We start from the raw sequence: 23680 nt of genomic DNA, 5'->3' as shown, positions 1-23680 counted from the left end.
CTTCCTCTGTCCCTTCCAACTTCCTGCAGACAAAGCACTGTGGGACTGACATCGCCAGTCAAAGGCTATTGTCATAGCAGCCCTTACAGATTACTTGAAAAGGACCAATACAGTGTGGCAAAATGACTATATTAGGGGATGAAGAAAAAGGGTTCACTTGGAACTTTATTGGGGTACAGTCTGCCCAAAGTCCTCTACTATCAAGCGGGAGATAAAGATGTCCAAAGAGGGAGCAGGACGCTCCCTTCACCCACTTCAGTAGACCAGTGACCAGCTGTTGGACAAGGCCTGTCTGTTGCTAGGACGCTGGTAACCAGGACCGTGCTTCCTGGAGGTGGTAACGGCCGAAAGTGCTCTCTGGCAGCCTTCCTGTCTGGAACGGGTAGAAGGGGTTTCCATATCTTTTGAGACCACGGGCAGGGTCCCACAACAACCCAGAAGCAAAGTAACAGCACTGGGCTCTATTTCCTACCCTCAAATGCTTTCACATTGACTCAATCACTTTAGGGGAGGGATCTTGCTTCCTTCTTGGAAATCATGGCCTTCCTTTGATATGATATATAATAAGCACCTGTAATGGAGCAGAAGGTGGGCCATGTTTGCCTCCATTTAGTTGAGGAGTCTCTGCCTGGGCTTTTGTTGAAATGTGTGTGTGATCTTGGCCAAATCATCCTGTCTCTCTTAATCTCGGTTGATTTACCCCAAAACTGTGAGTGTTATGATAGTAGGTGGTATGAGTTTGCTTGCACTGGCAATTTATTTTTTGTGCCAAAATCTTGTAGGGGGTAGTGTACAATTTTGAACAAAACAAAAAGGTTTTAATCCCGGCTTCTCCAAAGCACTCATATTGTGTGATCCTAGGCAAATCACCTTATTTTACAGTGACAATACCAGCACTATAGCCCATAGACAAATAACATGTTCTTAGAGAAAATGCTCCTGTGTAGTCGTGGTGACCTGGCATATGATTTTTTCATTTTTTTGAATCGATACAGAATCGATTCCAGTTACTCCAGGATCCCTTGCTATGCTTGGTTGCTTGCAAGGCTTACGTTTGCCCCACCCCCCAGTTAAAAAGTAAATGAGCCACTATTGCATCCATTGGTGCCATATTAGAAAGCTTTAACCTTTGTTTGTATAGCGCTAACACCACTGGAGATGGTTTTAAAGAAGGGACGGGTTCAAAGGGGACATGGTGCACAGTAATATATGTCTAAGGACTGTGGGCAGTGTGGAAGAGCGGCACTTTTAGAGCTCTTTCAATATTCATGTACTTAGATTCGGGTTTTCGCTTTAAAGGGTGAAAGTGTCAAAGTGAGAAGGCAGGTGGTGGAGACCTCTACTCATTCATGACAGCACCTGGTATTAATCTGTCTTGGCTGGGTGCACCCACAACAATAATGGATCTTGGATTTTCCTCGGGCTCCAAAACCTCCTGCTCTACCCACCTCCTGCAACACTGCAATACTCGGAGTATGACATCAGAAGGCAAATCACATTTGTCAGAGTACAGGCTTTGATCAGTCTCTGGATGTTTACTATATAAGGGTGAAACCATCCCCATAGTGAATTTATGGGAGGAAACCATCCCCATATATTATTTTATTGAAGAAGAATTTTGTGGAACATGATTGGACGTTCAGTCTACTCCAAAGTCCTCTGCCAGTGAGGTGAAAAGATAAGCTCTTTTCGTTAATCATTGCAAAGGGCCTATTTAAGATGAACAGCTGGCTGGACAAGACCTACTACAACTAAGGTACTGGTACCCAAGACTCTGCCACAGAGGAGTCATAAACCTGCAAGAGTGCTCTAGATTTGGGAAGGGCAGAGGAAAGGACCTGCCTTGTCCCGACACCAGAGACTGCGTCTCCCTGCAACATGAAAGTGCAGAAAGCAGCTGAAAGTCTGTTATTTGCTTTGAGACATTTTCTAAGCTGGCTCGACCATATTTAGCTCACTTCAAATACCAGGGGACCTCTGCCACTGCCTTTGGCATTCTAAGAACATTTAATCTGCTTCCCTTCCCTTCCAGTCATCTGCAGACAATGACTAGAACCATTGAAATGCACCATCTGCCTTGACTTGAACAGTGGCTCGACTGCGTAGAAGCAACCGACTTGCCATGTCTCGACCTCCGACTCCATGCAACAGAAGTATCATCTCGACTTAAAAGCCGACTTGACCCCCTGACTTGCTCATCATGAACGCTGACTCGACCCAGCGGAAGCATCGTCTCAACCCGACTTGAGCACTGTCTCAACCTGTTGGAAGCCTTCAACTCAACCAGTCTCGTCTGCTGAATCAGATTGAAGCCCAATTCCAAACTTGTCTCCACACTGCCTCGCCATTGGGACAGGAAAGTTCAGCCCCCTCGACGCCAACTTGACTGCAGAAAAGTATATTAAGGCCTGTCCCGACGCAGTTGAGCCCTGAAAGACAAAAACTAAAGCTATCTGACGTGGCTCTGTCCCTCTGGTGCGCTTTAAAGGACCCAATTGACTTGTAAGCTCCCTTCTCTCTACATTATTGAAATATATATGAAATAACTTCCAGATTTTGCTGCTGAAATCTTTGCCTGAACACCACAGTCTACAAACCCAGAGTGCCCCTTTATTTTAAAGTGGACTTTCTCTGTTTTCCATTACAGTGATAGGCCAGTTGTATTATTATTAGTTTTCTACGTTTTTGTTACTTTAAGAAATATCTTATTTTAATAGCACCATGGTGGGCATTCTTTTATTTTGGTTGCGCAATATTATTGTCATTTGGATTCCTTCTTTAATAGCTCACACCCCTTGCCAGCCTGCGCTACCCCAAATGAAGAAAGAGGTCTAGCTACTGGGCAGCGCCTGTTTCACCTTTATGATTGGGATCACTGATGGTTTCAGTGTGGAGCTGAGTGTGTGGTTTAACCGCTACTAATCCCTGCGCTTCTGCAGAGCAATAGTCATTTCGTCACACTGTCAACTAGTCTAAGGAAGAGGGCGATGTGCAGGATCTTATGACATTTGATCTTTTGTGAAAACAAATTCTATTTATCTTTCCAATGGGATGCACTTGTTCAGTACAGGGACATACCCATACCCCCCCCCCCGACCCCAGCCCACATGCAAAGTTCAAAGCCTGAAGCAAACAAGGTAGATATACTATACATAATATTCCATTTCTGACAGGGGGATGGGGAGTAAGTACATCATGTGAAATTATCCGATGTCATGTTTGAATTTATTTTCCACTCAAGTATGCGTTGGATCTTGCCCAAAGGAGAGGCAGAGGGTTCCATATACATGCATTGTGACATGACTGTCTCCAAAATGACGTGGTGTATGTAGCAGTAGTATAGCGCGTGGGTGGGGTGCGTTGGATCTTGCCCAAAGGAGAGGCAGAGGGTTCCATATACATGCATTGTGACATGACTGTCTCCAAAATGACGTGGTGTATGTAGCAGTAGTATAGCGCGTGGGTGGGGTGCGTTGGATCTTGCCCAAAGGAGAGGCAGAGGGTTCCATATACATGCATTGTGACATGACTGTCTCCAAAATGACGTGGTGTATGTAGCAGTAGTATAGCTCGTGGGTGGGGTGCGTTGGATCTTGCCCAAAGGAGAGGCAGAGGGTTCCATATACATGCATTGTGACATGACTGTCTCCAAAATGACGTGGTGTATGTAGCAGTAGTATAGCGCGCGAGTGGGGTGCGTTGGATCTTGCCCAAAGGAGAGGCAGAGGGTTCCATATACATGCATTGTGACATGACTGTCTCCAAAATGACGTGGTGTATGTAGCAGTAGTATAGCGCGTGGGTGGGGTGCGTTGGATCTTGCCCAAAGGAGAGGCAGAGGGTTCCATATACATGCATTGTGACATGACTGTCTCCAAAATGACGTGGTGTATGTAGCAGTAGTATAGCGCGGTTTATAGACATAATTTCGAAATCAAAAATTTCGAAAGTCAAAAAGTCGAAAAAAAAATGTCGAATTTATTTTTTATGACGTTTTTTTTCGAAATGGGGGGGTTCCGGCCCCAACCCCCGTTTTTTCTTTCTTTTTTTTTTGTTTTTACCTATTTTCTTTATATAAACTAGAGCCCAAAAAAAAATATCGAAAAAAAAATAATTCGGCATTTTTTTTTTCGACATTTTTGATTCGACATTTTTGACATTCGAAATTTTGTATTCGATATTATGACTGGACACCGTATAGCGCGTGGGTGGGGTGCGTTGGATCTTGCCCAAAGGAGAGGCAGAGGGTTCCATATACATGCATTGTGACATGACTGTCTCCAAAATGATGTGGTGTATGTAGCAGTAGTATAGCGCGCGGGTGGGGTCCGTTGGATCTTGCCCAGAGGAGAGGCAGAGGGTTCCATTTACATGCATTGTGACATGACTGTCTCCAAAATGATGTGGTGTATGTAGCAGTAGTATAGCGCGCGGGTGGGGTGTAGTTGAAATGGAATTACAGAAACCAGAGCGTGAGGCGGGAAGAAGGATGACAAAAAGTAATTATGGGTATACTAGACATTAAACCTTTCAACTGCATTTCCATGCTACATATAATTGGAATTAAGCCACACACGGATCAGTTGCAAGTCTTGGATTAGAAAGCAGATCCTGATGTTCCGAGTCAGAAATTGATCAACTTGACCACATCAGCGTCAAACGTGTTACTTCGTGAACCAAAAGTGAAAAAGGCTGAAGGACGGACACAATCTAAACAAAGAGGAAATAGTGCCAGTGACTTTCATATTAAAATGTCGAGCTATATCATGCAGTAATAAAAATGGTGCAGTAACACGAGTATAAAATACCACAAAGACCTCTTCCTGGACAGTCAAATTATGTAGCCTATACATTGCACAGATATATTGAGTGCCAATGTTGTGGGGTCTTTCCAGCAATGAGACTATGGCAATGCTCCATAAACACATTCCAGGTCTCCCAAATATCATGCCAAATAGCGGAAATCATACCTTTGCACAGAGAAGAATGTCAAGAAAGTCCAAGTGCCTTTTCTGTTGGACTTTTTCCAATTCTTTCTCATTCTTCAGCAAATCCTTCCTCTGTTGAATCACTTTATCTGCAAAACAAAGTGTCACACTTATGCTACTGTCATCGACCGTGTTACAGCAGCCCGGGGATCCAGATCAGATTTTGAAGAAGGGTATTAGGCAGCGCTGGCGATTGGACGGCTCTCGTGATCCGGCCAGCGTCTGCCGCCCCCAAACCCATGCTCTGTTTTGGGGAGGAAAACAAAAAAAAAAGAGAGCGCCTGCAACGGCATGGGTTAGGGGGGTGGAGCAGAGAATTGCTGCCTTGACCATCCCCTCCAATCAGAATATAGCGCACAAAATTACTAATGATGGGCCATTAGTCACTGGTTTCGTGCCTGCATTCTGAGGGGCGGGGAGGTGCAGTTGGGTGTGGGTAGTTGGGTGTACATTGTAGCCAGCTTTGCCTCTCTGCAGGTGTGCGTGTTTCTTCTTTGACATAAGACTTAATACTCTCTGACTCACTTTGATAGAGTTCACAGCTGCAGGAAAAGCAAACTGTAACTTCCTCTGGTGACCCTGTGCAAGAGGTCATGAGAGGAAGTTACAGTCCTCAGCCATGACCCAGTTTATTTATTTATTTGTTCATGCAATGTTTGTCGGATACATTGACCCATATTATTTTATTTATTTATGCAATTTATTTATGCAATGTTTGTAGCCGACAATCATTTAATAAATAAATACCCCTATTACTATTGAATCTATCCCAGACGATGCAGCCACTCGACTGCTTTCAGAGGAGAGATGCAGGAGCTATGATGTGTGTGGTTCAAGTAAAATGTTGCTTATGGCGAACAGAAATCAGCAGGTTTTAATAATGAGGTTGCAGGTCAATACCTCAGTTTAAACCAGGATTTCCCCACATATTATCTGCTCTTTCACCATTAGCTAGAGTGATTGCTCTTCTTAATGATTTTTCACAGCCTGCTTAAACTACTCCTCTGCATGAGCTCAGATCACAGTGCAGACTAACATTGCTGTTGGTAGTTTAGGTGCACAGATGGCTGGTACGGTTCGATCCCGTGTACATGTGCCGATCATCCTGTGTATACAGGTACTGAGCAGGGTCAGACTGGGCCATAAAATTGTCTCAGGCACCAATGAAAAAGTGGCCCATAGTTGTAAATGGCAATTCATTCCTTTTCTGACCCTGTATGAATAGAATCCAAGGGGGAGTTTTTTTAATGAAATGGTATGAAAATTGTACATTTGAAAGAATATTTACTCAGCAAAACTGGTCAAAACTATTATCCGCTTAGTGAAGTAAATCATGTTCATGTGCCATGAAAGTGGGATAAAGTGGAATTGATATGTAGTGTGGAAAAGAAGTAGCATGAAAGAAATTGCACCGTTTTAAACTATTATTTTGGACATTTCATTTGATCGGAGGTCAACGGCCAGCTCCCCCCCCCAAACCCTGCCCCACCCGGCCCTTGTGGGATCCCCCACCAACTGATTTCCACCAGTGGTATTGGGAGTGCTATCAGATCAGATACCTTTAGTCTTACACATCAAAGAGCTGTGCAGTTGGCAACAAGGAGAAGACAACTGTCTCTCCTACTCCTTGTTTGATTTTGGTATATTTTGGAGACATTCTTTCCCATCAAACCAGAGCAATACTATTTCTGTTGAGAGGAGAGAGAGAAAGAAGGGATGTGGGCAAGCAGAAGATCTGGTTGTCATGGCAACCTGCAATTCGTTGCATTGCCTGACATTATTATTTTCAGCATGCTCTGCAAGTCAACAATCACGAGTTCCGTAGTGTGCCAGACAGGATTCGGACCTGTTTTCTTTCTTGTATCCTCACACTCTGCCATTCTTCCCCTTAGAAGGAGCTGTTAAAAAAGACACCCATATCAAAGAGTCATTTAAAAAGATAAATCTTCAGGAATCTTATTTCCAGGAGCTTTGCCCTGCCTTTTGTAGACATCAAAGCCCTATTGACTTCTGGATCCGAATAAATGAGTGTTGGCAAACTTACCTGACTCCACCCCTTCACCCAGCTTTTCTAAATTACTGTTTGGCGAGTGCTGTTATGCTGTATGTGCTCCTCGCGCTATCCGTGCTGGGTACTGGATAAACTCCTGGTATTGACCTTTCAATGGACTTATAAAGAACCTTTTACCTAGCAGACAAGAAACCTCCCAGTGTAACATTTACCCAGCTATAATTTTGTCACTTATTTTCATTTTAGCAAGCAAACGTGCCTGACTCCCCCTTCACCCAGCATTCCTATTAGTGCACGCGCATTAGCGAGTGCATTTGCGGAAGTGCTTATTGGCAAGTGCTGTTACGTTGTTAAGTTGCTAAGCAGTAAGCGACAAGCGTTAATAGCTCTTTAACCTTCCTTGTGATTATATCCAACTGACTTCCGACTTGTCATTCAAAAACCCCAGGTACGAAAACTCGTGCACCCAGCCCACCGCACCTAGCTACGCTACCGTACATAGACTAGCATTGTCTGGCACACCTTCCGCAACGGCCAGCAGCCAGGGCAGGGGACTCTCTCCCGATGACCACCTATAGAATTGTGCAGGAATACGTGTTGAGAGATCAAAAATATGTAACCACAAGAAAGATGAAAAATGTGTAAGAAAAATTAAGTTATGATATACACCGAAAAATTGGAAAGAATTCTGAAGAATTTAAAGAAACCTTTGAAATAATCCAACACACTCTGAAGCATTTATTAATTACAGTTGGCGCAAAAGGATAATACCAATTACAAACACAAATCATATTGGCCTCGAGACACTTTATAAAATCTTTATCATTATCTAAGAACTCAAATGAAATTGCCAAGTCTGCAATTACCAGGAAATATGCAGCCATGGCCTTAAACAAAAAGTCTGCCACTAAAGAGCTCTTGCCCCTGCTTATGCAAGTCTTTGGATCAACTGATACAAGAAGTAAATAAACAAAATCAAGAACTCCCCGCAGCTAATCCACAACCTGAAATTTCACTCCCTCTTTCATTGCCTGCCTCTATCCCTCAAAGTGTCACATCTCGGGGGAAAGACATTATTAACGTTAGCGCAGCGGAGGAACGAGATTGCCAAGTCAGTTGCCCTGTATATTCAAAAAACCCAGAGCCATTACGACTCTTGGAACAATATCTCCACTACGCAAGGTCTTATAGCTGTAAGCTGGCAGCCTATTCGGTCGCCAGTTGATCAGGCACCGAGGAACCCATCGAAGATCAGAAAGCTCCTACAGCCTACATCCATCAAACAAAGCGCAGGAGCCTGGCCCCGTAGCACATCTCCATCGCTTGATAATACAATGCAGACCTAGCGCTTACCCAATCTATGTCCTCAATGGGACTTCCATTCTTAATATCTTTAGCGATGTTCCAAGTCTCAAGGACCTTGCAACCTCTGACATTCAGCCTGTGGAGTTTCTGAATGATTCAGATCTATCCATTGCCAGCATCTGGATTCGATCTGGCATTGTCCTTAATTCAATGTGGCAGCCCAGATCTTCCTTGTTTGACCTAGGATTACAACTTGCTCCCAACACCTCTGTGAAAGCAAAAATAACTGGAAACGTCCTTTCTTCCAGGACCCCTGACTCCACCTTCCCATCTTGGAAAATCACATCTTCTAGAGGACATTGCTTGAGGAACGCAAATTACAGCACTTTGCAAGAGAACGATCCTCTATTAGTCTGTGACATAAGAACCAAGAAAAGCTACTCCAGACTAAATCTGATGTCATCACCCTAGCAAGTTGAACACTCAGGGTTTTAAGCACCTTACCAGTGCATCAGTGAATGATTTGTCCAAATATGACATTGTTGCGCTTCAGAGACATGGTTGTGTAAGCCGCCCGTCTGGGGCTATTGCTCCCAGCAAAGACAAAAGAGGCCGCCCAATAACAGGCCTATTATTTGCGACAAAATAGCTGCTGGTTTGCATTTAGAACAATGGGCGGAGCGTAATATATTCATTCAAATAGCCCGGATAAAATCTCAATTCAGGACCATACCTTTGATCAACGTATATTGCAACCATGTCAAGATAGAAACAGAAATCTTCTTCCAGGAGATAGCTGCCATTATTTTACTTATCGCTATGGATTGCTCAATCATACATACAATATTAGTAGGCGACCACAATATTCACTGCTTCCCGAAACCTCCCCAATCCTCCTTAGTTCGCTGGTGGGTCAGATTCGTGGCAGACCGGCATTTGATCCTGTGTAAATGGCTCTCTTCCATGTGATATTCCTCCCAATATCACATGGCAAAGACTTCAACAAGAAGCAATAACTGACTAAATCTATTTACTCATATGTACAATGTAGCTACATTCTGAGATTTGTTCTCTGTTGATGAACATTTTGAAGTCAAGCCTCAGAGGTATAGTGATCACAAATGCCTCAAGCTTTCTTTAACTGGGAATTTACTACCAACTCTTCCCCAATGAACTTATACCATGGTGAGTTAACACTAAATGGAGGCAGAAATTGCTTCCGCTGGACTCAGCAGAGTCTTAAAGCCCTTCATTCCTGTATACTGACCCATCATGAGACTTGTGCCGCAAAATAATCCATGAAAATGGTCTCTATGCGGCTGCATTGCAAATCTTCAAGCAGCAGCCCTGTAGATCAGCACAGTCATCAACACACATATGATGCAGAATTACAGGAGAGAAAAGCTGCCTACCATAAATCGAAAAGGCTGGCCAACTGGTTATATTCTGAAGCCAAGCACTGTAAGCTAAGAACCTTAAAGACACAATAGAAGAACTGGATAGTTACTCGCAAAGCCCTGACAATGCAGAATGATGGGGAATAAATGTTGCGAGCGCTGACCTCGAAAAACTCGGCACAAATTTGGAGACTATTGAACCAGGCAAATCATATTACACAAACACTGTTACAAATGAATGCATTTTCAGAACAGGCGTGGATCCAACATTACTCACTCTTATATGCTTCAAGCTCTCCTGGTTGGATTCCTGCAAGTTAATTTCTGTCTAGAAGCATCTCTCTGGTTTTTGACCAGGATGACATTAGGAGCTACATAGCAAAATTGAGCTCCTCTTGATCCCCAGGGTCCGATGGGCTCACTAATATTATGCTCAAGTCCCATCCTGAGCAGTGGGCGTAAATTTTGTACAATGTTTTTCAACAAATGACATGTCGCACCATACCACCTTCTTGGCTTGAGTCCACAATCATCCCTATCTTCAAAAAAGGAGATCACCCGCATTTTTATCGGCCAATTACGCTTTTGGACGCTCCTAGCAAACCAGGCTCATTCTTAGAGACTTTAATACCACCTGGATTACCTCCAAGAACTTGCAGGATCCATATCAGACTGGGTTCACTCCTGGACTAGGGATGTCAATCAATCTGATGGCCATTAATGCAATAAAGATGCATGTTCTTCAGGCCAAGCAACCAATTAATATGGCCTTTGTAGTTTTAAGTCTGCGTTCGATTCAGTATCCAGAGAATTGCTCATTGGCAAGTTGCTCCAAGCTGACTGCCCAAGTCCGATCCTCATTCTAATCAGTCGGTTACACACCAACACATCTATAGAGATTCACCTTGCATTGGATGGTCAACTAAGTACCCATATTTGGACTTTTAGAGGAGTGAATGCGGTCATTTCTGACTCTCCAAAATTAGGACTGAGCTCTATTCCCTGGCTTCTCTATGCAGATGACCTGGTTCTCCTATCTAAGAGGCCTACAAAATCTGTTGCCTGCTTTAGAGAGTTATAACACTGATAACTTCCTGATGATAAATACAGAAAAAACTAAAGTAATGCAAGCTGGTTATGAGACACAACATCCTAAACGCTTATGTAAATGAACTCTGCATGGAAACAAGTTTGAGTTAATTAATGAATATAGATATTTAGGTGTAAATGTAAATAATCACACTTCTGATCTCCCTTATCATGCAGAAATTAAGAGAAAAATGATAGCTGCAACCTCTCAAGCAACCATAATTCACAAAAAGTATGGAAAATGCTCATGCTCCTCTCTAATCACCTTTTACAATGAACCAGGTAAACCAAAAATCTTGTACGGTGCAAACACCAAACCCTACAGACCAGAACACTTCAATTAGAAGGCTGGTTTTGGAAGCACGTCCTTACCTTGCCAATGTCACAACCAATTTGCATAGTTAGACACAAAATGGGTCTAATTTCCTTGCACGCCTCACAGGCATGAAAACTCTGTACTCTCTACAGAAAGTGCTTAACAGATTTCAAGGCATGCTCAATAATGCAAATATTATCCAGGTATCTGCAGACATCGGATCATTGTTTTTCCACAAAATGGATACAACAAGTTATTAACATTATGACCAGGGCGGATATGTCATCCAAACTTTTACTAACAAATCCATCACGTACCAAGAGAAAACTCTGGGAAAATGATTGGATACGCTCTCGGGAGGCATGTCTAACGTATGCAACGTTTAAAACGAATCCGTTACAACTGAAAAATATGCAAGTGTCTGAATCATACTTGAAAAAATGTCCCTTACAAGCTTACAGAAATGCTTTTTTGCAGTTTCGGCTAAACCTTTGTCAAACCAAAGACCTGATGGCCACAGGAAAGATCATATCCAGAGATTAAAATATCTGTAGATTTTGTGCGGTGCCAACTCAGCCTGAAACTCAAACATTTATCAATATATTTTGTCCCAAGTTAGTAAACAAACGAGCATTCTATTTTAAATTGCATCTTAAGGAATTGAGGATTGTAAATGCTGATGTATCATGGAAATAGATATTTTATACTAAACGCCTGGTTTTAAGAATTGCAATTGTCAGATTTCCTAACTCTCTGAATCTCATCTGTAGCACACCTAATGATTTGAGTCAAATGCAAAACTTCTAAGAGTAACTTTTTTTCTTTTTTTTCTCTTTTTTTCTGTCTCTGTAAATATGACATGATTTTGGTCTCACATAAACTATTCATCTGAGATATCATATAGTTATGCGCTGAAATCCATTTCTTTATCTTTTGTAATTATTGTCACCTTTAAGCTATATTTAAATCTATATTTACTTTTACATTCCCTTTTAAAAGGTTTTTTTATTTCATACTGCTCATTGTTGTAAAAAAATGAAAGGTTGATATTTTGTTTATTTTGACCAAATCAATAAAAATAAAAATAGGATATTTTCAACACCAATTGTGCAAGGCATGGACTCATAAACTGAATCTGAGGGACTGCAAAGATTCTGAAAATGCCGATTCCATTGTTCCCGTGTAATGGCAGTTAGGGAAATCAATATTACCTTTCGTAACAATGGGCCTCATTATGAGTTGGGTGGTAATTAGGCAGTAATTCTGCCAAATAACTGGCAAACTTGATTGCTGTTACTGCCACTTGGTACCGTGGCGTTCCCACAGGATTAAAAGTGGTGCTAATTTGTCATTTTTGGGGTACATAGGACTCCCAGGGGATTTTTGGGCAGATTTAGCGCTGGCAGGATTACCACTAAGTAAATTTGCCAATAGTTTTGCTGGAGGTAAATCCTCCATTTCACCTCCAGAATTATTATTCGGCGGTAGGGAAAACCAGAGATAATTCCGTTACAGCCCAAACAAGTTGTGGCTATTTTCCCCACACAGCCGCTATTGTAATAAGGCTTGATGTGCAAGAAGACCATTAGCTCACTGTCTACGGATGCTTTCCTAAGTGATATCCATTAAATCTGTTAGTTGCTATCAATTTCTTTTCTTGTACATTTTTTAAAAGAGTAACTTCAGAAACAAAGTACAATTCAAACAATATCAGTTTTTTTGTAGCTGCTTTTGCATGCAAATACAGGCCCGTCCCTCACTAAATTGTTATTTTTTTATCTAGGGATGCAACTGTCAGTAACACTGTGGTTGGCTCTAGCAAATGTGCACCTTAAACATTGGCTCTCACTCATAGAGCAAGATAAAAAGAGCAAGAGAGAGGGAGAGAGAGAGACGGGGGATGGACAGGGCAAAAGAGAGACAGAGCGAAAGAGGGACAGAGCAAAATAGGGACAGAGCAAAATAGGAACAGATCAAAACACAGGAGAAACAGAGAGAATAAGAGACAAAGGGACTCATTACGAGGTTGGCGGTAACCCGCCTGTGCTACCGGCGGGTTTCCACCAACCCCGTAACACTGTTACCGCCGCCTGATTAACCAGTGTCACCGGGATATCACAAGTGGCAGCAGTAACGGTTACTCCCCATTTCCATGGAGTGCCTGAGGACTCCATGGAAATGGGTCACTGAAGCACTGGCATGTTTCTACCGGCACCCTTATTTCCGGACTGCCATACTCGGAAGGAGGCCCTGACAGAGCTAAAGACAGTAGTAGAGACAGAGAAAACGAGAAACAGACAGAAAGAGACAGAGAGAAAGAGAGACAGAGAAGGAGAAATAGAGATCTTAAGAGACAGAGTGAAAGAGAGACAGAGAAGGAGAAATAGCGAGCTTTAGAGACAGAGAGAAAGAGAGACAGAGCGAGATAGACACAAAGAGATGGAGCGAAAGGTAGAAATAGAAAGAACAAGAAAAGAAAGTCAGACAGGGAGACCGAGATATAGTGAGACAGAGACAGAGCAAAAAAGAAGGAGAAAATGAGAGCTTATGAGACAGAGAGAAAGAGAAAAAGAGCGAGATAGTGACAAAGAGATGAAGCAAAAGGTAGAAATAGAAAGAACAAGAAACAGAGAAAGAGAGACAGGGAGACAGAGAGCTAGACAGAGCAAAAGAGGAGGAGAAATAGAGAATAAGAGAGAGAGAAAGAGACAGAGAGAGAGACAGAGCAAAAGACAGAAGGAGAAACAAAGAGAAAAAGAGACAGAGAGAAAGAGAGAAAAACAGAGAGACGGCTAGAGTGTCTTATAATATGCCAGGTGCACCTAGCGTACACATAACAACACATTTTAGGTGAGATGAATTTAAAATATTTGGGATACCGCCAGACTCGTGATGAGGCCGTAAGTGTTTTAGCCATATTGTCTGTTAATAATAACATCACATTTTCATATACAGCTTAATAAGGGCTCAAAATGTGCACTTTCCAGTAGCCAATGGCTAGTGATTACTGACTCTTGGCAAGTAAGAAATGGTGTGCTCTGTGTGCGTGTAGAATCGAATTGGCAAGTGACCTTTTCATGCTGAATCCCTGCACTTTCAAGCACTAGGATGGGCATTATGTAGTGTTCAATTTAAACTTCCAAAGGATGAAGGGCCCAGTTTGCCCTACCAGGATTTACACCTGTGTCCTGCTGGTAGGACACAGATGCCGGACGAGCACTTAGCTCACTCCCCTTCCCCGGCTCACTCCCCTACCCCGGGACACTACTGTATTTTATTGACGGTCTATTAAAAATCATACAAAGCATCTTAACCAATCAAGAATAGAATGCAATAACAGAACAGAAGATACCACCCAGCAATAGAAAATGATCAAAATGGAAGAAAAAGTAAAGGTGAGCAAAAAAGGAGAAAGAAAACACCTTCCCACTGCGTTAATCGCACACCAACCCACCCAAAATAGCTAATACACATCGAAATTTAAAAAGCGACCCCAAATCTCATCACAAATTTTAAATAGTTTCAGTTGTTTCAATAAGACCCTCTGAACATGCGACAGAGCATACAATTCAAACAATGAGAAGAGCAGGCGTAGTGGAATGCGGTTAGTGAATGAGCCTGTCGTTTTCTGCCGAAGCCAAGCCTTAAATCTATTTGTAATGAAACCACGGGGTTACTTTCCAAAATCATGCAATCACCAAAGAGTGCTTTCAGCTCACGTCATCAAACAAGCCATACGATTATTACCTGTATGGCGGTGGGCTATTCGGCAGGCCCTCCGCACACGGTACCCATCAGGGCTGAGGTAGTAGATGAAATCACTGTGATAAGGAAAGAAGCGGACTCTGCTGTGCATCAGGCAGGACAGATCATAGACTGCTTTGATGTAGGAGCTATCACTGCAATGAAAGAAAAGAGAGGTTCAATCAAAACACTCCATCTTGAATTTGGGTCATGCCAGAAACCTTTAATAAATAACAGGTTTTTTGCACAAGGCACATAGGCATCAGAACACTTTTCCTTGGGCGGATGCCAGTAAACTTCAGTAATGTTTAATGGTGCCACAAGGAATTAAGTTAACTTGCACAATTCTCTCCTATGAACTACCCACCTGCCAGCCATACACGTTTTATTGACGGTATTGTCAAGCGCCCAATTTCTGCTGCTGGAAAACATTCGGTTCCCCACGTACCAGTGTCCAGGAACCTACTTAGACATCTGTTGGGTGTATGCAGTCTCCTTGTCGCATTTCATGTTCACCCATAAAAAGGGTGCACAGCAAATAGCACCTAGGGGTTAAGCTGCACACCAGGGGCCTACAGGGGCATAGAGACCGTTAGGTGTGGGCAGGTGCATACATGAAACATTCTGTGACCAATAATATGTAGGAATATTAACGTTTCAAGCAGAGTAATTAGCATAATGATGACATCACAGAAATTATGTCACATCAATTTGACCCAATACAATGACAGGACATGATATCACATCACAGGCTGCAAAGTGCACATTTAAAGCCCCAGATCGAAATTAATATGGAGAGAAAATTACTGCTGTGTTAATAAGACTGATGACTGGCAACAAGGGGCAGTTGCTGGGGGCTGAAAAGGTGGAGGGCCCCGATGCCACCCCTGCCCTTGACACATCAATTGTCATTAAACAAAGTAACTACTTAACCATACCTGCCTCAGAGATTCTGATTGGAGAGGACATGTGTAGCTAGCAGCTGTGTGTAATTTACACCAGAGCAGAGTGACAGACACAGAAGTTCAGAAGAATTTCTAATGAGAGAGAGTACAGCCTCGGAGCTCTGGACAAACACAGCACAATGGGGCCGGCAGCTCTGAGAGGCACGGGATGTGTGTGGTGTCAAGCTGATGCTCTGACACACTTGCCTGGAGGGCAGAGAGTGTGTCTGGTTCACGTCAGGCAGCATGCCTTCAACAAAAATAAATGGGCCATTTAACACACCAACCTTCAATACACTTGAGGCGGCTGCTCTGGGCCTCAGGCAGCCAGGCCTGCTGGAGCCATGATTAATCAGGAGGTTTAGGCAGGCCAATCTGTAGGCGGCACGACCGCTTAAAAAGCATTAACATACCACCTGAATCTGTAGGTAGGCAAGTATGCAGGTGTGTTGTGTTATGCTGACGTTGTTGCTCCTCGATGGAGAAAGGGTGCGTTGGGGTGGTTACCCCCCAAAAAAAGGACTGGGTTGGGATCTTCAGAAGGTGAGATGCAGTTGACATTGTGGGAGAGTTTAGGTGGGCCAGAGTCAAGATGAGTCTGGGGGAGATTTCGCAAAAAAGAAACAAGGGCAGCAAGGTGGAAAGAATGATGGCTGGAGCCAAGAGAAGGGCAGCAATTAAGGAGCACCTTAAAGGGGGTGTGTCGGAGAAGGTTGACTGCAACTTGCAGGCCAAAAAAGACATGGAACCCTTTTGTCAGAACTCATCTAACAAACCCCCCCCCCAGAAGACCATCACTGGAAAATGTATCTGTTCTTGGGAAATTCAAGAATGATAAAGACAAACCCTTGCCTAAAGAATCATGAATGGGTCATAGTTAGTCCGCACACCACAAATCCCAACCTGCCACAGCCCATCATGACTATGAATCTATGCAGCCGTGGGAACCGGCACCCTATAATCAAACCCGAATAGCATGTAAGCAAATTATCGGCCATTTTTCAACCACCCACCAGACTATGAGCATTTCTAATGCTACAATTCCTTAACAATGGTTTTGGAATAGAGGTAATGGATGGCTACAAAATAAAAAAGCCTATGGGGAGATTCAATTTTAGCACCACTTGGTCTGCAAATTAAATCTCTTAAAGGATTGTGGGGTAAAGAACCTTATATTTATGAAAAAGGGAAATCGAAAATATAATTTCAACCTGAATTTTTATATTAGATATGTAGGATAATTGTCAAAGAAAACTCTTCACACTTTACTTGGTATCCTTTCATCATCACTACCATAGGATCCAAAAGAAATTCATCTTAAAGATTATCATTTGTTATAGAGTTTCCTTTACTTAGATTTGTTAAGTGCTGCATGTCATCAATTGCCACCCTTAGATCACAGAAGGGGGAGGGGCACTGTGACAGAATGACTTCTGCTCTGAGGGTGTACAAGGATGAGTAGTGGCTAAACACTTCTGCAAAACAACTGTGATCCCAATCATAAAGGTTTAACAGGCACAGCCAAGATATACCTCCATCACCTGTTGTGGTAACGCGGCACCAGGGCAGGTTATACTCTTAGAAGCGGTGTGAATGTGAGACAGTAGCAACCCAAACAACAATAGTACGTACGTTCCAAAGTAAAAGAACGTTCAATCAAGTTTCTATGAAATCATATACACTTCATACAACTATTAAAAACATTATAAAAACCTACCCCTGTGAAGCAACACAGAAAATGACGAACAAATATGTGTAGGCACTTTGGATACTTTAACAGGTAGGAAAAGGGCATGAATTGCATTAATGATGTCCAAAGGATAGTTTTTTTTTTACAGAAAAAGCTGCAGAAAGACCTTAACCAGTCACTAAGGCCACAAAAATGTACCACGGGGACAAGGGCTATCGGTAGTACCCGATTCTGTTCAGCCCCCTCGGAGGAGCAGGAGCTCCGTCTGACCACTGCAGGAGCAGTGGCTACCCCCGGAGAAGAGCGCGATAGCTTCAGCACATACGCAGTAAGAGTGTAGCTCATTGTGCCTTAATACTGAATGCAGCAGATTTCTGCAAGAAAAATCGGCGGATTGCATTTCCTGAAGCACGCTACTTAGAAAAGCACTCCTACTACTATTTATCGTGAATCCGTGATTTTGTCCTGATAGTACAGTCACCTGTCCCTCCCATGCTCCATCGTGCACCACGAGGCTGCACTTTCCAAGATGGCCACCCGGCATATTGCCTTTGCACCCTCTGCCTAACCAGGCCCAGGCTGTGCAGCTAGGCACTAATTGGCTATGGCTACTGCGTGCCATTTCAGCACCAATCATGCGCCGGCTGGTGTAAGCCGGCCCACGAATCAAGGCTGCTTCCTGTCCCTAGGCTGTCCACAGCCGCAGCCATACACACCCTGTCAGCCAACAACTCTCCTCTTCTAGCCCCTTGATTTGGCTGTTTCGTCTAGGGTGGACCTTTTTCTACATCCACCACCCAACTATGCCCTGGTACATTTACTTGTCCAAACCCAAACTCCCCGTCTACAGCGCTCTATGCTTTCCTCGGAATCTTCTCCTAGCCCTGGTGGCTGTCCGCGCCCGCATCCGAGCGCCGACCGAGGATCCCTCTGCTGTCTGACCTCCTGACCCTAACAATCTCATCGTGTGCCACCCCACTCTGTATATATGAGCCGACGTGATTATCGCTCTTCATTATTACGAACTTGTAACGTTGATTCATATGTTCACTCATGTCTGTTATTAACTAGCCATACGGATGGCATACTCTGTAATCTGAGCACTCTAACGTACCACCACCAGCCACTCGACTCACACACTCGGCGTGTGTCATGTCAGACGTACCTGCCTTACACTAGATGCCCCCGCTCGTCAGCGTATCAGGCTGTGCACAATTGTAGTGTTGACACTCGATTCGGCGCCGAGTATTGCTTCTTCCCGCTAGCATCGCTATAAAACCTAATTGAGCTCTGCCTTGCCACTAACCAACCATGCTGATCCCTGCTATCCCCATCCTATCAATCAGCTATACCAACAGGGCTTAGATGCTTTCATGACCTCTACCGCCTCCCACCTACCTTAAGCCACACAGCACTGACTGCCTCCCCTCAACCAGCCAGCCAGCTATACGAATTACACAAGGCTGCCCTCCCGGAATAGATCGCCTCTCCTGCCTACTGCCCACACCGGAAAATGCAGCTGCCCGTTGCAACTACCTGTTACATAGGCTGATGCCCCCTATACATGTTTTTAGTATTATTTATGTTGACCACTTCCTGTAATGGCCACTGCCCACCATTGAATCTTGGATGCCCATCTGTGAAATGTATGTACCCATTTTTAAATGTATGCTGCCCACCTCTATGCTGCCAATTTTGAAATGTAGGCTGCCCACATTTGAATTGCCTACTGTCTACCTTTTCGAAATTGCTGCCCATTTTGAAATACATGCTGCCCACTTTTGAAGGGACTACTGCCAACCTTTTTTTTAAAAACTGCTGCCCATTTTGAAATGAATGTTGCCCACTTTTGAAGTGCCTACTGCCCACCTTCTCAAAACTGTTGCCCGTTTTGAAATGTATGCTGCCCACCTGCTGCCCACGTGTTTGCTGTCCATTTTGAAATGTATGCTACCCACTTTTGAAGTGCTTACTGCCCTCCTTTTCAAAACTGTTGCCCATTTTGAAATGTATGCTGCCCACTTCTGAAGTGCCTACTGCCCACCTTTTGAAAACTGCTGCCCATTTTGAAATGTATGCAGCCCACTTTTGAAGTGTCTACTGCCTACCTTTTGAAAACTGCTGCCCATCTTATAATGTATGCTGCCCACTTTTGAAAAGCGACCAGCCCATTCAAATACAATTCATAAGTAATTCACTGAATCGGCACGGACTATTCAGTAGTACCCTTTCCGAAATATGTCACCCACACTCCCACAACGTACCACCTACACCATTCCTACCAGCAATACCCACAGGCACACCTACCCTAAAACCAATGCCTGCCGTCCCAGCTCCCATGCTGAATCGCACCACCACCTTACCCAATCCACACCACAATTCCCAAGCCAACTCTTAACCCATGCCTCTCCACCTGAGAAATCAAAGGCTAGGTGCCCAATCTTCCCGACTCTCAGCCACTCCTAAAGCACACCCAGTAAAGCAACACTACCACCCATGTCCACCCAATGCAAAAAGCCCTCAGTAAAAGTGTCACTCCTATTAGCATCCCTACAAAAACCAAATCAGTGAACCCGAAAACACAATTCCAATGTGCACTTATCAATGCACGCTCACTGCCAGCGCATGCCACACAGATTCACAACCTCATTACCGATTTGAACCTAGACATCTTAGCCATCACCGAGACCTGGCTACATGAATCTTCCGGTCCAGCCATTTGCCAAACCCTACCACCAGGCTACATCATCCTTCGCCAAGACAGAACCTTTAGTAAAGAGGGAGGGGTCGCCCTAATTGTCAGGGAAACTCCAGTCAACTACAAACCGCTGAGGCTGACAACTTTGACATGCTATCAGTAACAATATCTCTTTCGTCAAATGACACCACAATACTTCACAGTGTCTACCGGCCTCCAGGCCCTACTCTCGACTTCCAATCTAGCATCACCCATATCTTAGGGGACAACCTCAAAATGAATACAAGAGCCATTCTCCTAGGTGACCGCAACCTGGGCTATAAAGACCCCAAAGACAAGAAAGGCAAAGCCCTTTCTAAAGCGCTCCAAGACTTAGGTTTCACCCAACTAGTCAATGACCAGACCCACACCAAAGGTCGTATATTAGATCGGATTGCAGATCACAACTGTGCGGCTGACATCAGCTCTAACACCACACGCCCATGGACTGAGCACCATCTACTGCACTTCTTCATACCCTCAAAAACAGGAGGGAACCCAAACCCACCTGCACCAGCCACTATGGCTAGATAAAAGAAACTATTCACTGTGGAAAGAATCCTCCTTCTTCTTGAAACCTCAGCGCTTGCCCATCCCACATCTAACGATCCCACAGAACTAGCAGAGATCTACAATACCACTCTTAAAGAGGTATTAGACACTATAGCCACACTGGAAAAGAAAAAAGCCAAGCATATACTTCCTGTGAACTCATGGTTCACACAAGAACTCCTGGATGCCCGGACCGCAAAAAGAGCAGCAATAACCTCATGGAAAACAAATGCTTCCACCTCCCCAAGAGACACCTACCTTACAGTCGCTAAACAATACAAGCAGGCCATCTCTAAAGCCAAAGGTGCCACATACAACTCCAGAATTGAGAAAGCTAACTCCCAATCTAAAGAGTTATTCGCCATTTATAAGAAGCTGACTATCCCCCCAACCCACACACAACCCACCGAGAAAAACAGAACTTGGTGTAACAACATTCAGCACGCCATGTTAAACAAAATCAAAACACTCCAGAACAAAATTAAGACTCAATTTGACAAACTGCCTAAAGCCACTCCACCCACACCTAAGCCCTCGGCCACCCCACCAGTCGCAGACTCTCCACATGACACAAACAAACCCATACTCTTTGCATTCAGGGAAGTTACAATCCCTGAAGTCCCACCAGCGCTATGTAAAGGGGACACATGCCCAGCCAATCTAATCAAAGATTGTGCGACAGCCTTGGCCCCATTTGTCGCTACCTTCATCAATGGCTCCTTCGCCAACAGCACCGTCCCGCTCACCCTTAAGGAAGCTTGGGTTCAGCCATTATTAAAGAAACCTACCCTTGACCCGGACTCCCCAAACAACTACCTCTGATTACCACTATGCCATTCCTGCTGAAAATTCTGGACAAGGCTGCCTATTTACAGATTCAGTCTTACCTGGAAACTCACAATATCCTAGGTAAAAGACAATCTGGCTTCCGCCCTCATCACGGCACAGAATCAGCCCTACTGGAATTTAAGAACCAATTACTCGTAGCCATGGACAAAGGCAAATCTTCACGCCTCCTACTCTTGGATCTTGTTGGGTGTCTTGACCCACGTTCAAGTTATTAGGCTACAACATTTGTGCTGTGGGCTTAGGAAATCCAAGAGGGCGGAAAAGCCCACATTTGCGCCAGAATCCTAGAGAACCGCGCAGTTTTGCGCACAGCAAAATGGTCCCCTGACCTGCCACCCACCAGTGCGAGCGTAAGGGGCCAGGAGTGCCATGAGTGAAATGTGTGCCAAAGGAAAAACAGCAGTGCCGGTGGCTAAAAACAATGCTTTGAAATCACCTTTGTTTCTCTGAAATGCAAACTAAAAATGCCTATTTTAAACATCGCAAGATATTCAAAAATCTCAATGAACACCAGCAGACATTTGGCGGAACGTATTCTTGTGTGCATACAAAATCTGGAAAGAGAAAGAGCCCAAAACAATGTTTATAACAAAACTGGCTGAGCTGTGGATGTCAGCAGCTGAAGTGAAATTGGACTGAAAGACACTAAAATCTAAATGTTTAAAATAAATGAGTGACCTACTGTTGAGTGGAACATAGTTTGCAACTGTTAAATGACATAGTTTTGAACTTAGAATCAGCGTTCTAGCTGCATGTGTTAAAGTTTGGTTGGAATGTAGAAAACTGGGAACTAAAGTGACTTTTAGCTGAAGCCTGGCTTGAAGAGAGTGAATTCTGCCCGGCAACTACCCCCGACAGGAGTTGAAACTTGCTCAGCCACTCTACCCAGGCCTGGCTGCATTCTGCTGCCTCCACCAAAAGGAGATGACACCTCCCTGATTGAATCAGGGGAGGTGCACCTGGGGACTGCAGGAAACTAAATAAAGCACTGTCCTTGGCCCAGGCAAATGTTAAATTAGGGGGGTCGTAAATGGCTTCCTCTTGGAAGGAAACGGGGAGGGGCACTGCATGTGAGCAAGCTGAGCTTGGGGGAAGTGGATAAACCAGAAATTCCACCATGTGCTTTGGAAAACCACACCCCTTTGGGGCCAGAGCATAATTTTAAAAAGATGGATAATTCATAGTGCGGACTTGTAAAGATTATATAAATAACATCATCATTCTGTGATTTTTCTGTGCACAGGTGTTAGGGCCCTGTGGTCTGTTCTTGGGGATAGTAGCAGAAAAAAGGTTGTTACTCCAAATGTATGTATGTTAAAAATCTGACACTTTATCATCTGAAACCCATATCCCTGGTGCACATTTGTGTAAAATCTGGAAATGTTTAGAGTTCGTTATCTGGATGAAAAGGGCAGAATTCTGTCATAAGTGGACACGACATCTTACAAAGACAGGGATCGGATGGTTTGGTGCTACAGAAAATATGTTAACTGGACGTATAATATTAGAAAAATGGAACATAGATAAATATGTATTTGGATCAGAAATAGATTTGTGTGCAATTTGACAAGGGGAGGATCCTCTGACCATAAACCTACCTCATCACTCTGACTCACAACCCAGTTCCCCCAATCAAGGGAGAGAGGAGGAACTGGCCAATGATAAGTTGAGAGGGTTGGGCATAGAAGATGAGCCGACCCTCCCACTTTCTAAACACATCAAAGGAGACTGTGCAGGACAGGTAGGGACATTCACTTCCCACTTCAAACTGATTTCTTGCGGAGTGTTTTGCCAGAAGACACCTGATCCAGCACTTAGACTTCAAATCCAGACAGAGACCACAACTTTGAATTCAGACTTCAGAATTTGTCAGCAGGCCTCAAAAACTTTTGCAAACTGATTCACCCCAGACTTCCAAGGGGCACATCAGAGTAAAACAGCCTGGCTGAGCTGTTTGATTCTGGCCTAAAACCCTGTGCCAGAAACACCCAGAAAGCAGAGCTGTACCTGGAACCAGAGACCAGACCGCCGTGCAGTGCCAAAAACGTTTGCCAGAAC

At 43.9% G+C, this 23680-nt stretch overlaps 1 protein-coding gene across 1 annotated transcript in view; it reads right to left on the bottom strand.

Annotated features, from left to right (window-relative positions):
- The window catches only part of LOC138547938 (cytochrome P450 4B1-like), a 183133-nt gene that overhangs the window by 78865 nt on the left and 80588 nt on the right, over nt 1–23680 (bottom strand). The window contains exons 6-7 of the mRNA XM_069642246.1: nt 14854–15005; nt 4971–5077 (exon numbers count right to left, since the gene is read on the bottom strand). Coding sequence (XP_069498347.1) covers nt 4971–5077; nt 14854–15005 — 259 coding nt within the window. The remainder of the gene's footprint in view (nt 1–4970; nt 5078–14853; nt 15006–23680) is intronic.

The sequence above is a fragment of the Ambystoma mexicanum genome, chromosome 1q (assembly GCF_040938575.1).
Source record: "Ambystoma mexicanum isolate Mex_15411 chromosome 1q, UKY_AmexF1_1, whole genome shotgun sequence".
Classification (NCBI taxonomy): domain Eukaryota; kingdom Metazoa; phylum Chordata; class Amphibia; order Caudata; family Ambystomatidae; genus Ambystoma; species Ambystoma mexicanum.
This window is presented reverse-complemented; position numbering and strand designations above follow the sequence as displayed.